The 12,922-nt window shown below is 43.9% G+C and overlaps 1 protein-coding gene across 1 annotated transcript in view; it reads left to right on the top strand.

The window, feature by feature from the left end:
* SYPL1 (synaptophysin-like 1) overlaps positions 1-1,366 on the top strand; it is a 5,142-nt gene extending 3,776 nt beyond the window's left edge. The window contains exons 4-5 of the mRNA XM_009081133.1: positions 34-222; positions 1,235-1,366. Of these exons, the coding sequence (XP_009079381.1) occupies positions 34-222; positions 1,235-1,366 (321 nt within the window). The remainder of the gene's footprint in view (positions 1-33; positions 223-1,234) is intronic.
* The last annotated feature ends 11,556 nt before the right edge of the window (positions 1,367-12,922 follow it).

Genomic DNA, 12,922 nt, shown 5'->3' with positions numbered 1-12,922 from the left:
TTTAACATACTGATGAGTACTTTTGTTGTGTAGGACTTTGCTATCAGTGCCTTGACAGCCTTTCTGTGGCTGGTCAGTACTTTTGTTTGGGCAAAGGCACTTGCTGACATCAAAGTGTCCACAGGGGCCAGCATTGTCCCAGGAATTGAGTCTTGCAAAGCACCAGGAACAACTTGTCACTTCGTTTCTGTGACCAGCATGGGATCTCTGAATGTGTCTGTGGTATGTATGCCTTCCACCCTATGGGTACAACCAATGTCTTGGAAGATACCAAGAGGCACTTGAGAGTCCTGTTCTATAGATTGCATGTGTTGCTTTAGGTGTTATTAGTCATTCAGGTCCATTAATACTGTGGTAAAACACCAAGAAAAGTTTTTCTTTAGAAGCAAACTTCTTTCCTCAAAAAATTAAGAGAAACAACTTGTAGGATCTGTCTGTAGGAGTGTTAGATGCAGCATTTCCAGGCACATTTGAGTCTGCATTTTTTTGCCCTGTAGCCAAGAGTACCTTAAAATATGTTACTGAGTTACCTAAGTGGTTTGTTGTCTGATAGAAGTAAGGAGGAAATGCTATGGGTCCTGCTGCCTTTTAGCTTCATCAACTGTGAGTGGTTTTACTCATCAAATCAAGGTCCCTTGTAATACAGTGATATAAAGCTCATGTTCATAGAAATAACCCTTCAAATTAGGCTTACTGTGTGATCCTTCTAGTCAATCCTGCTTCTCAAACCTCTGGTGTCACTCTTTGGCCCAATAATGATTACTCATCTCCTCTGGGAGTGCATATGCAAAGGTGCTGAGGAACTGAGAAGAATTTGTGTAATTCCATGCAAAGGGTAGAGTGAGTTGACTCTCTGATCTTTGAGGAATTATGTTAAAATAGCTTCTTGTAGTACTCTACAGGATGTGGAAATGCCTTAAGAGTGAGTTGACTCTCTGATCTTTGAGCTTCTTGTAGTACTCTACAGGGTGTGGAAATGCCTTGCCCAAATCAAGGGGGTACCAAAGATAGTGGTTGTTTCTGGTTTGCTTTGAAGGCATATTCTGTCTTTTTGGGGTTTTGTCTTGGGTTGTGGGGTTTTGGGGGGAGTTGGGGGTTTTTTTGTGGTGTTTTGGGGTGGTGGGGTGTTTTGGGTTGGGGTTTGTTTGTTTGTTGTTTTTTAAAGGCAAAACAACCCAATGCAACAAACTGAATCTTACCTTTTTTAAAAACGTCTTTTTTTTCCATTCTATAGGTGTTTGGCTTGATTAATATGATTTTATGGGGGGGAAATGTTTGGATTATATACAAGGAAGCCAACTTGCACCACTCATGGCACAGAATTTCTGAAAGTCCAGGAACAAATGCAGCTGAAAGAGGAGCATGAAAACAAGTTGATACTTTGAAGTGCTTCCACCTTTACATCACACTGCCAAGAGCATGGAGCCAATTAGGATTTATTTCAATAATAACCAATAATGCTTCATACAAACTTCTGGGTTTGTACTGTGGTTTGATATAAGGTCTTGGATGCTACAATTTAAGTGTTAATTGCCCTGAATACATTATGCCTTTCTAAGCTCTGCAGCTTTTTATTATAGTCTTTGAAGAGCAAAATGATGAGGTTATATGGATGCTGACTCTTTTTGGTTCCTAAATTAACCTTATGGGAGGGAGGGATGGGTAAGAAGCAACTTTATCTGAGTTATTACTGCAACATCTGTAGTTCTAACAACAGAACTTGTCTGACAAAATGAAAAGTAAATGCAACCAGAGCATGTGAAAATGCAGTTCAGTTTCTTCCTGTTGCTGAGACCTTGCAGAACTTACAGCTCTGCCAAAGCTGCAGCCATCACATGTGGGTTTTCAGATACTTTGTTCAGATCTCCCTGTCAAATCTGCTCATATGTCTTTCCTGACAGGCCTAACAGCAAATTGGTCACAGGAGTAACTATTTAATGGCTTGGGACAATCTCTGAGCAAGGAGATTGTGGAATGAGTCCATAGTGAAACTATAAGCTAAGATGAGAATTTGTATCTAAGTGTGAGAGATGATTTAAACACTAGGGGAGAGCAGGAAGAATTGTGATCCAAAACTCTTACAAACACTGCAGAAATCAAAGCTGTTATGTTCTAACTGCACTTCTGTGCATTCCTCTTAAGGTGTATAAACAATGTGTGTGAAAGGACTTGTAACTAGAAATGTCTGAATATGGCTAAGTCTTCATTGAAGTTGTTCAGTTTATTCACTAGGAACTACATTTGACTTCTTTATTAAGATATCTGACTCCTTGCAAATTGCTCAGAGACTGTTTTGACAAAATAAGCTGCTCAGGTGTTTTGATTTGTTTAAACTGTTTGTGATGAAAACAGGCATAATAATAGGGTGTATATAACACAAATCCTAACTGTTCAGTGTGCCAGAGCTAGTGACTTTCTGATAGTAAATTTGCAGTTCAAAGATTTATAATAAAGTATGAGTGCTGCTGAAGGAATGTGCCTTGGGTTCTTACTGCTGTCAAGGTATTGGCTTTGTAACTTTAGCTGGTGCTGACCTTGCTAACTGAACAAGTTATCTATGCTATAGGAGGGAGTTTTACACTGGGTTGTTTTATCTTTTGTAGAGAGGACTATCTGTCTCTCCTAGAGACTACAGCTGTTTGGGATTTAAGGTTGCACATGATATGACTAAAAGGCTTGGGGGTTTATTAACCTTTAATATTTTTAGCAGAACTCTGTTCCATTAACCTTTAATATTTTTAGCAGAACTGTGTTCCTGTGTCTATTGGTTATGTGCCTACCTACAGACCTGTTAGTCATTGGGATGGCCTAGTTATAAAATGGAAACTATGTGTATCTTTGCACACATGAGAACAGGAATGGATCAGAACAGTATATGCCTCACTGATGGCTGAGGTCTAGCCAACAACAGAAATAGAGTTGGAAAGCTTAGCACACTATGATTGTTTCAGCAGAAACTTAAATTTCACATGCACTCAGAAAGACATTCCTGTTTTCCACAGGGCTGAAACTTTCCCTTATATTTCTGTAGAAGAAACAAGTGTGTCCCATCCCCAGAGTGCTTTCCTTCAAAAGCCAGGGAGACTGAACATGGCAGGGAGGACTATAGCTGGTGATATAGAGATTCACAGATATGTGGCTGTGTTTTGTATACAGCCTGAATTTCTACATGTTCTACACACCTAAATGCAAAGCCATGATACTATTAAAGTGTGATGTGCAGCCCACAGCAAGATTTTTTTTAAAAAGAGAAGTAACCATATGGCCAGTGCTGGCTCATTAGGATGAGGCTTGTTCCCCTTTGTAAGGGAGGGAGTGATGCAGAACACTGCTGGCTTTGACAGCTGCTGGAGTCCTGCAGCTGGGATGAAAGGGAAGGCATCATGCAGCCCAAGCAAGCAGCTCCTCTCATTTACCCTGGACACCCACAAAGGGCTGAGCAGCCTTTACCTTTGAACTGACATCACATTCATGCTGGCAGCACCAAAACACTCAGTGCCTTATTTACTCATGAGAGTGGGGGATAAGAAAGACTGTCTGATTTACCAGCTTTACCTTGACTGCACAAGAATCACTATTGCTGTCAGGAGATGCAATGTGCTTGATCCCTCTGTACTGAGGGAACAAAGGGCCTGGAAATCTGCCAGCTCTCTACAGGTAAGTAATCCTCAGCTGGCAGTAATCTTTCTTGCAGCCAAATCCTCTCACACTGCAGGAATTATTGTGGCAGCAGTTATGCAGCTCTAGCAAGTGAAGTAATGTATGATGCCTAGCTTGGTGCTGCTAGAGAGGGCTGTGATCAGAAACCCATGGTGGGAAGAAAGGCTGTGTGGTGGCAGTGGAGGAAAACAAAGCTGAGTATGGGATAGCTATTGGCATCTCCATGGTGAAGTATAGCATCCATCAGCATTAGGAGGTGTTTAAGGAACTTTGTGGCTTAGGATGGTATGACCAGTGATCTGATGGTCAGGCCCCTGACAATGCTGAGAAATGTACATACTGGGTGTGCTAACTCCCAGGAGAGTCCCTGCCATGGGAGTTGGCATGGTGTTGGTGTTGGCTGAGAGCTTTGCCACCAAGCTGCAGGAAAAGCAGTAGGAAATCAAGCCCAAGAGAGATCTGACAGTATCAAATATCCAGCAACCAGTGTAGACAGAGCTGAATTGAGTCACTCTGAGATCTGTATTGCTATGGCTACTCTCACTCCAGAGAGCAAACCCATCTCAAGCACAGGCTGGAGCTAGGACACTGAAAAACCAGCTGACAGGCCAGCAGTATTAGGAGTAGCTGTGACTGTACTAGAGCCACACAGTACTTTGTGAAGAGTGGTGAATTCCTCAGGGCTCTGTCTCTGTTGTACACCTATTCCTTGCAGCACTGGAAGGTGTAGGTGTGTAGCTCTCACTGAAGGTGAGAAAGGATGGGTGCCTTCTTGATGTGAAGAGCTGTAAGTCTGTGGGTTCCTCTCCTTCTCAAGGACAGAGGATAGCTGCAGCCTTTTTATTAGGTGTCTGGATCTGATGCTGGAGAATATGGTTTAGGGGTTACAGCAGTGACAGGTTAATGGTTGGACTTGATGATCTCTGGGGTCTCCTCCAACCCTGATGATTCTATTCTGTGATTCTAACTGTTGAGTTGCATTTCAGAGCCTGACTCAAATGTGGAATTCCCTTTCCTTCTGCAAGTCAAGCAGATCCAGGGTGTACCCTTAGTATCACTGCCCTCCTACAGATGTTTGGTATTTAGAGCAGGGAACAAGACATATTTCTGACCTGTGTTTTCCTTATACTTTTTAGTTGCAACTTCCAAACACTTGCCTGCACTCAGTAGCACTCTTCTTGCCTGGATATTTCATTCTTCCTCTTGAGTCAGGAAGGCTACAATATTGAGCTGAGTTGTGCTACCCTTAAAGTTTGTGCCCACATGGACAGGGTCAAAGGTTTTGCCCTCTGTTCCAGGACAGGGGCTCTAGGGGCTATAGAAATCTCTGCCAACCCTGACCATATTTTTCTTGCATTCTTTCCTTAAGAAAATCTGCCTCTGCCAGATTCTAGCCTCTGCTACCCATGTTCTGAGCTAATGTTTCATTGTGGATTCTCCTTGGCTGGCGCTGATACTTTTTTTCCTCCTGGACCAAACCCATAACACTCAGTAAGATTTCAAAGTATTCCTCTAGCTATCTAAGTAGTTTCCCTCTCATTCTGCTGCAGCAGCACTTGTTGCAAACAGTGGGTATGTGTTTGGACAGCTGGTTCTTATAACCCATCCCCTATTCAAGGAATCAGATTGCTGTTGCTGCCAGGAGAGTTGCACCTACCTGTGTCCCATCAGCACAGGTGGTTTGTACTTGCTGTTACATCTTGTCAACAATTGAGCAATTCCTCATTTATTCATAAAACATGCTCTGTCTTTTCTTGGCTTGTGACTTCATATTATTGCTGCCAGCTGCATTTTCCTCTTACCTGTCTGCTCAGCAGTTTGACTTGCAGTCATTGGGGAGGCTGTTCTACTGATACTTACTCACAATCTGAGTAAAAACTGATATTAGCACAAGCTCTAATCAATGTACCTGTTTCATTTCAATTTAATTCAAAGTTTGAAGTAGTCCACTCTAGGCCACAGCTGTGCTTGCCTTCTGTGGCCCTTTTCAGCAGCTCTGTCCTGAATCCCCTGGGTTATTTCTTGTCCTGTAAAGAGGCAATAATTTTATGTGCTGCATCCCCTACCTTGGGATGGTAATCTACCTGTTGTTACACATGATGCTCTTCCACCTTGGGATGGTAATCTACCTGTTGTTATACATGATGCTGTTCCCAGCTCCTTTTATTTTCTCATTTACACATACCATCCCCTAAATCATCTTCCTCTGGTGACTTCAAATCTAATTCTCCACCACTTTCTGCAGATACAGCAGCTATTTTTAATTTTTGCATCCCAATCTGCTTTTGCAAGCATCTAATTTTAGCTTCACATTTAATATGATCAGGTTCCCTTGGAGCTCTCCTTTGCTCTAGGGTGAATGGCTGCACTGTGCATGTTAATGCTTTATGCTTCTATGGCTTTTCTTTCCCTTTTTCTGGATTGAAAGTATTATATTTCACTGTTACATATATGAGCCACTAGACTGTACTCCTTTTCAAGTTTTGTAGGGTTTTCCTTTAAAACAGTTCTCTGATCAAAGCAATTATTTTCTGCTTTTACTCTGGCTATCTCAGCACAAAATAGTTTAGCTGCTCCCTCAACACTCATACAGGAATTGTATCCTCATGTTTCATTTCATAATCACCCTACAATAACTAGAGAATATTTATTCTGTATCATGCCTGGTCCTATGAGCTGAAATGGCACACACCTTCTTCCACAGAGAGGTGTCTGTAGCCTGGAAGATCTTTGGGATTATTTTTGTTGATTCTCTTATATTGCTCAAATTTCCAGTTGGCATCATTCAGGTGGCATTAGTGGCTTGTTGAAGTCTCTGCCTGCAGTCACACAAATCTTGTCCAGCAAAGAAACAAAAGATTGGGCAAACTATAAAGGACAGATGTTGGCTAGCTAATGAAAAAATCCTTTTCTTTTTCTGGTACCTAGTCTCCACATGGCAAAAGGAGGCTGTGGTGCCTTCAGATTGAATTTGAGCTACAGTTAAACAAGGGCTTCATGGAGTACTGCATCACCAGAGCCTTCCCTCTCTTCAAAAGGACAAGTGTTGGCTTTGGGCTCTTTACCAATGTCGTGTGCTTCTAGCACTCCTGGAACAAGTCATGTTTACACCATGGAAACAACCTGCAATTCAACTGGACATTTCACTTCGAGCTGGCCAGCAAGCAAAAGATCCCTGAACAGAAGCAAAAGAGGAGAGAAAAGGACACAATATTCTAATAGTGCATCCAAAGGAGAAAACCAGAGATGCAGTCCAGTCCTTCCAGCTGCAGCAGCACAGAGCTGAACTCAGGGTTATCAGAGGCTCCCAATAGTGACTGTGGCATACAAGGCATCTTTGTGACAGTGTGCAAGCACTGACCCCAGGCACAACACCAGCAGTGCCCCTGGAGTGAGTGGACTCGTGCAGAAACAGGCATGGTACTGGTAAGGTCACTTCCCAGAAGATCATAAATGCAGGTAGATCAGGCAGTTATGGTTAGAGAAGAAAATAGTGTGTGCCAGCAGAGGAGATGAGAGTGATTATTTTTAACTTTAGTTTCCACAGAGACTGTGCATCAAAAGTAATGAGAAAGGACTGGCAGGCACAGGAGGCTTTTTGCACTCAGTTCCATGAAGAGCATCTCGAGGATAAAGCTAGACCAAGAAATGAATTTGAGAAATGCTTTGCTAAAGTGAAAAAGCCAAAGGGCCTGTATTTCCATCTTGTCCTGAGGCCCTGAAAGCTCTTAATCAAGGAAGTAATTTAATTTTGAACTTTACTGATTGTCTGGTTTTACATGTGGCCAATGTGGGCACTTCAGAGCTTTCGACCTTTCCTTGATAGAAATTGAGTAGGGTTGCTGGAAACTTGGAAGATCTCTCCTTTCTTCTTCAAGAGACCATGAACCTATTCTCCCATGAGCTGGGCAGTTACTTGTGTGGATTTACAGCAAGTGCAATAGGCCTTCTGGCTGGAGTGACAGAGTTTTACCAGCCATGCATCTGCACTGGTGCCCCAAAATGGGCAGGACTGTAAAAGACCAGTTCCTTTAGGATTAATCCCTTGGGGTACCATTCGGTTGCAACCACGTGTCATGACCTACTGCTAACAAAGCTGAAAGGACATTGAATCTTTCATGGAAGAAGAGCCAGCAGAGTGATTGCAGCCAAGTTCTGGCTGGAGGCACCCTGGGGCTGGTCGCTGCTTTAATTTGTTAATGGGTAAGTTCATGCTCTTTTAACTCTGGGTAAAAGCTTTTGGCTCAGTGATGGGGCAGGATCTCTTCAGGAGCATGTAAGAACATGGTGTTTGATTCAACACTGGCTGTGCATGAGGAGATCCCTGGGAGCATCCACCTTTGTCCTGAACTTACCTGTCAGATCGGCACCGAAATATTGTCCTGAAATGTCTGTTACTTTAGTTCTTTGCTGATCATCTGAGCTGGTTCCCTTGTTCCAAGCACAGCAGTGATGGGGAAAGGGGACAAAGGGGTATAAGGTGCTTACTGCAGCTTTACTGATCCTGAAGTGCACACTAAAGTGAGTTAGCTGTCAGCTGTCCCATGGAGATTATCTACCCTGTGCAGACAGCCAGGGAGAGTTACATCAATTCTCTGCTTACTTCCCCCTACCCTCTCATCCCCTACAAAGCCAGTGGGGTTGGTAGGATGTCAAAACACATCCTGGCATCAGACAAAATAGTTGGGAAAATTCCTTGCTGAGTTTTATATCTCACTGAGCTTGATATGTTGCTGTTGGACATCGGTGGGACTCTGGTCTCTCTGGGTAGGCTCAGAAGTTGTGCTAGGACACCTAAGGAGGTTTTTGGGGTTGTAAGTGACAGACAAAGGTGTCTAACTTCTCCAGACACTTTCAGAGCTGGGTAGCAGCTGAGTAGGTGAGGCTGCATATCTGGATTTTAGTCCTTGCCTTTTAATCTTTGATAGCAAGCAAATACTGCTGTATCTTGGTATAAGGAATAGGAAATATCTTCTGACAGAAGGTCACTGGCAGAAATTGGTGTCCATGTTGATCTCTTTGAATGCTGTCACTATTCTAAACTGCTTTTCTTTTTTTTTCCCCCTGGAATTTTGGGTGTGTCTGATCTCCCGGATGCTTCTGCCACAAGCTGCATGCTTTCACATCTGTAAAGATGCTTCAGAGTAAGCACATTAGACAGCTAGCCCTGGTGCTGATAGTTAACAGGAAAAAAAGCCCAGCCTCCTCTGTAGGTGTCAGTGTGGTTATACTGCTTGCCTGAAGTGGGAAGATGTGATCAGGCTGGATATTGCAGGGAGGAGCATTTAGAAATTCAGTGTGAAAATGGATTGAATATGGTTCCTTATTGCTTTGGTGTCTGTGGCTGTGCAGAGAACTGCTGGAGTCCCTCTCTGCCTGTCAGTTGCACACAGACTGTATGGATATAAAAGAGTAGTTGATGAAGAGCAGGAGCATCTATGGCTCAGATAAACAGCAAGGAGTGGGCTCAGTTCAGTGTGGCGAAGGGAAGAGCTTCAAGCAAACAGAAAATAGGGCATTGGATCGTTCCTGAGGTGACCTAGTGTGCTCTGCAAGGGATTAATCCTATAAAGGGATCATCTCTGGATACGCCCACACTGCTACGGTGCCTTACAGCTCTTTCTCCTCGTTTTTCTCCAATTTACTTTTCTTTCTGCCTCCCTCTATCTCCCAGTCCCTGCCCCATCCCGTGCGGGAGTCCTGTGCGGGTCCAAGTGAGTTGTCCAAGTCCATGTTGTCACACAGTCACAGAACAGGGTTGGAAGGGACCCCTGGAGATCATCTAGCCCAAGCCCTTTGCCAAGGCAGGATCATCTAAAGAATGTTAAACAGGGGGGTGTCCAGGTGGGGTTTGAATGTCTCCAGAGAGGGAGAAGCCACAACCTCCCTGGGCAGACTGTTCCAGTGCTCTGCCACCCTCGAGGTAAAGGTCTTCCTCTTGTTGAGGTGGAACTTCTTGTGTTTTAGGTTATGGCCATTTCTCCTTGTCCTGTTGCTGTGCACCACTGAAAAGTGCCTGGCACCATGCTCTTGACACCTGCCTTGGAGATATTTGTCTGTATTGATGAAGTCCACTTTGTCTTGTCTAAACTAAACAGACTCAGTTCCCACAGTCTTTCCTTATAAGAGAGGTGCTCCAGAACTCTAATCATCCTTGTTGCTCTCTGCTGGACCCTCTCCAGTAGCTCCTTGTCTTTCTCCTAGCACTCCTGCTCTTGCCTGCACAGCCCCAGCTGGTATCCACAGGAAGGAATTGGAAATGAGACACAACTGCATGGCCAGAGCAAGCCACACCTTGCCTGTGTCGTTCACCAACTGCTTTTGTACAAGCCTTGGAAGTTAAGACCTTGCCTCAAAATCAAGCCCCAAGGAATCTGTTGACCTGTGATAGCTGGAGCTTGGTACCAGAGAGCTGCAGAGCAGTGGCATCCCTGAATACCATTCAGGGTAAGATCTATTTATCTATTTTGTTTTCAAGTGTGTCTTTCACTCAGTAACACAGAGCTTGCTGAAGCTTGTGTTTGACTCTTCTTCAGTCTCCTGGACAGGCCCATGCTTTTCTACTGGTCTGCTTTGAAGCACATCTCATAACATGCTTGCAGGTGCAAAATGACCTCAAGTCAGGTCCCAGAAAGTGTCCTGTAGACCTTGGAGCCCTAGCAAAGCATGAGTGGTGCCCCATCTCCTCTTGGGATCTGAGCAGACAGCAGCAGAGCTGGGTGATTGCCATGCTCAGCTTCCCCAGGCACTGGTGCAGGGGCACAGATCTGTCCTCTCCTGAGCAACTTGGGCTGAGACTCAGCTGATTTACCTTTGAGTGTGCTGTGTAGGCATTGCTATCTGATCTAGTCATCCAGGAAGAGCTGCTTTTAGGGCAGCAGTTCATCTGATCTATTCTAGATAGACATCTGCTTTTCAATAAGTCACCCTCAAAGTGTCTCCTTCTGCCCAGTGACAACACGTGGAGCCTGCAGCAACTAGCTCAGACAAGGCATGTGTGGATGGAGCCCAGTGGGTGCCAAGCCTGAGTTCAGCCTTTCAGCTGGAGCTTTGCAAAGGGCCTGTTGTGACTGGGGGTGTCAGACAACTGATCACCTGGGGTATGTGCAACGTGCAGTTGTTGAACTGTTGTTTCCATTATGGTGTTGCAATCCAGGTCTAATAAAATAACCTAGCAGCCAGCTTCTTTGCTCAGCAGGAGGAGAATTGCTTCCCTAGTCTGACCCTCCTTCTCTGAGGGGATCCAAGCACCTTTTCCTGCTCCTAGTGAGCAGTCACGACGTGGCAGCCTCCTGGGCAGACATTCTCCACCTCTGCAGCTGAAGTTGTTCTCCTGTGTAGGTCTCTTAGAGACCATGCACAAATACAGTATCAGCACTTTTACATTCCTTGATATAAATGACATTATGTTGCCAGAAGCTGACACTTCTGATGTTTATTTCAAATGTTATATATATATATAACACCAGCATGAAAGCAGAGAATTTATGCACTAAAAGTACATTAAAACACAAAACCCCCAGTAACATGGTCATACATACACTGCTGGGGGGAGTTAGACCCAGACAGGAAAAGTGACTTGTGCTGTTTCCTAATCACTCTTGAAACTTTCAGAGCAGTATTAATCTACAGGTCTTGAAGCACTTCAGAGATGTGTGATAGGTGGAGACACAGCAATCAAAAGCTGTGGCAGAACTCACACGGATCAAATTAATGCATAATATGTAATAGGCAGCTGTTGGTCAAGAACTGCTGCCCCCAGCTCCTCTGCCTTTCTTCCTCTTCTAGTCTCATCTTATCAGTGTCATCACACTAAAATAAATGGCACCAAAGTTCACACCTTGTATCTACATGCACAGAGAATAAAAGAGCTGTTGAAGACTAGAGAAGCTGTTCCCATCATCTAGTCTGACCCTCTAGAGCACACAGCAGCTGTTCTTCACATCTGAAGTCTTCGAATTATGGAAAGGCCTCACAGTCTTAGCTAATTGTTACAATAATCAAATGCTTTTATTGTGTAGAGCTGCACTTAATCTTTGCTCCCAGTCCATCTAGTGGCAGTTCTCGACACTGACTCTGTGTTCTCAAAGACACTTCAAAATGAAAAAAATCCCCAAAAGCTGCTTTGACAATTAGAAGAGGTTTCTAGCATTTAAGGCTGCACTGCACAGCATATCATCATCTCTCTTATATGAAAAATATATGCTGCTTTTACATGTATTCAAAGTATCTTTTCACATACTGCTCAGTACAGTAAGCAACAAGTGTACACCTAGGTCAGTGAGCTCTGTCTTCTCTGCTTTTGCCCTACCAATAACAGGCCAGAGAAATGAATGTCTGTACTTGGGCTCAATGAGACCTGGATTCAGTTTTGATTCCTTCACAGGGAGGAACATCAGTAGCAGTAGGGGCAGCTGATAGGCAACTGTGTCACTTTTGCAGAAAGTTAATGCTTATATAAAGCCTTGTTTTCCCTTGATTTTATAGCAAGAAAAGTAGTCCTGTACATGTTCAAAATAAGGTCTTACAGTGAAGATCAGTTGAAGCTGGAGACCAGCATTGCACATCTTGAAATAACAGTGTAAGGAAAAACAAAGCTGTGCTTCCTGGTCAGCACACTTGTCTGCCCATGCAGCAGGTTGCAAGGGACTCAGAGGATGCTTTATCTTGCCTGATCCTGCCCCCCTGAATGCTGAGTACACCAGCAAAACCCACCACAACTGGTTGCAGGCATCCTGGGCAGTGTTAGCACTAGAATCTGGCATCCCTTAGATCCATGGTGCCTCTTTGTAGGACTGCCAGTTATTCTGAGGTTAGAGTACATGAGCATCACTAGAAGAGCAGCTGCTTTTCACCCAGCTGTTGGCCAGCTGTGGGAGACTACAGCAGCAGTGTTGGCCATGACAACGTGTTTGCATGTATGGGTGTTCAGAACATGCTGTGATACAGTGGTACATTGCTGTTGGGTTTTAGCTTTTTTCTGAGAAGGAAGGAAGGAAGTTCATGCAGTTCAGCAGCAGGAACAGTAGTAAAGAAAAACAAATATTCATCCACCTCTTTCCAGGTTTCCTGGCTGAAACTACAGCCTGTCTCTGCCTCCTCTTAAAAAAATAAGGTAATTGTCTCTTAGTCACTAAAGTAGAATGAGAGTAATTGAGGAAGCAGAGCAGCTGCCCTAGAGAAATGCCCAGGAAAGTAAATACAAAGGTTTGTGTGTCTTCCTGTCATGAAAACAATGCATTTAACTTCTTCAGTCAACAAA

This window comes from Acanthisitta chloris, unplaced genomic scaffold, assembly GCF_000695815.1.
Source record: "Acanthisitta chloris isolate BGI_N310 unplaced genomic scaffold, ASM69581v1 scaffold12650, whole genome shotgun sequence".
Lineage (NCBI taxonomy): Eukaryota > Metazoa > Chordata > Aves > Passeriformes > Acanthisittidae > Acanthisitta > Acanthisitta chloris.
The sequence above is the reverse complement of the archived record's forward strand: the minus strand, read 5'-3'. Positions and strand labels throughout refer to the sequence as shown.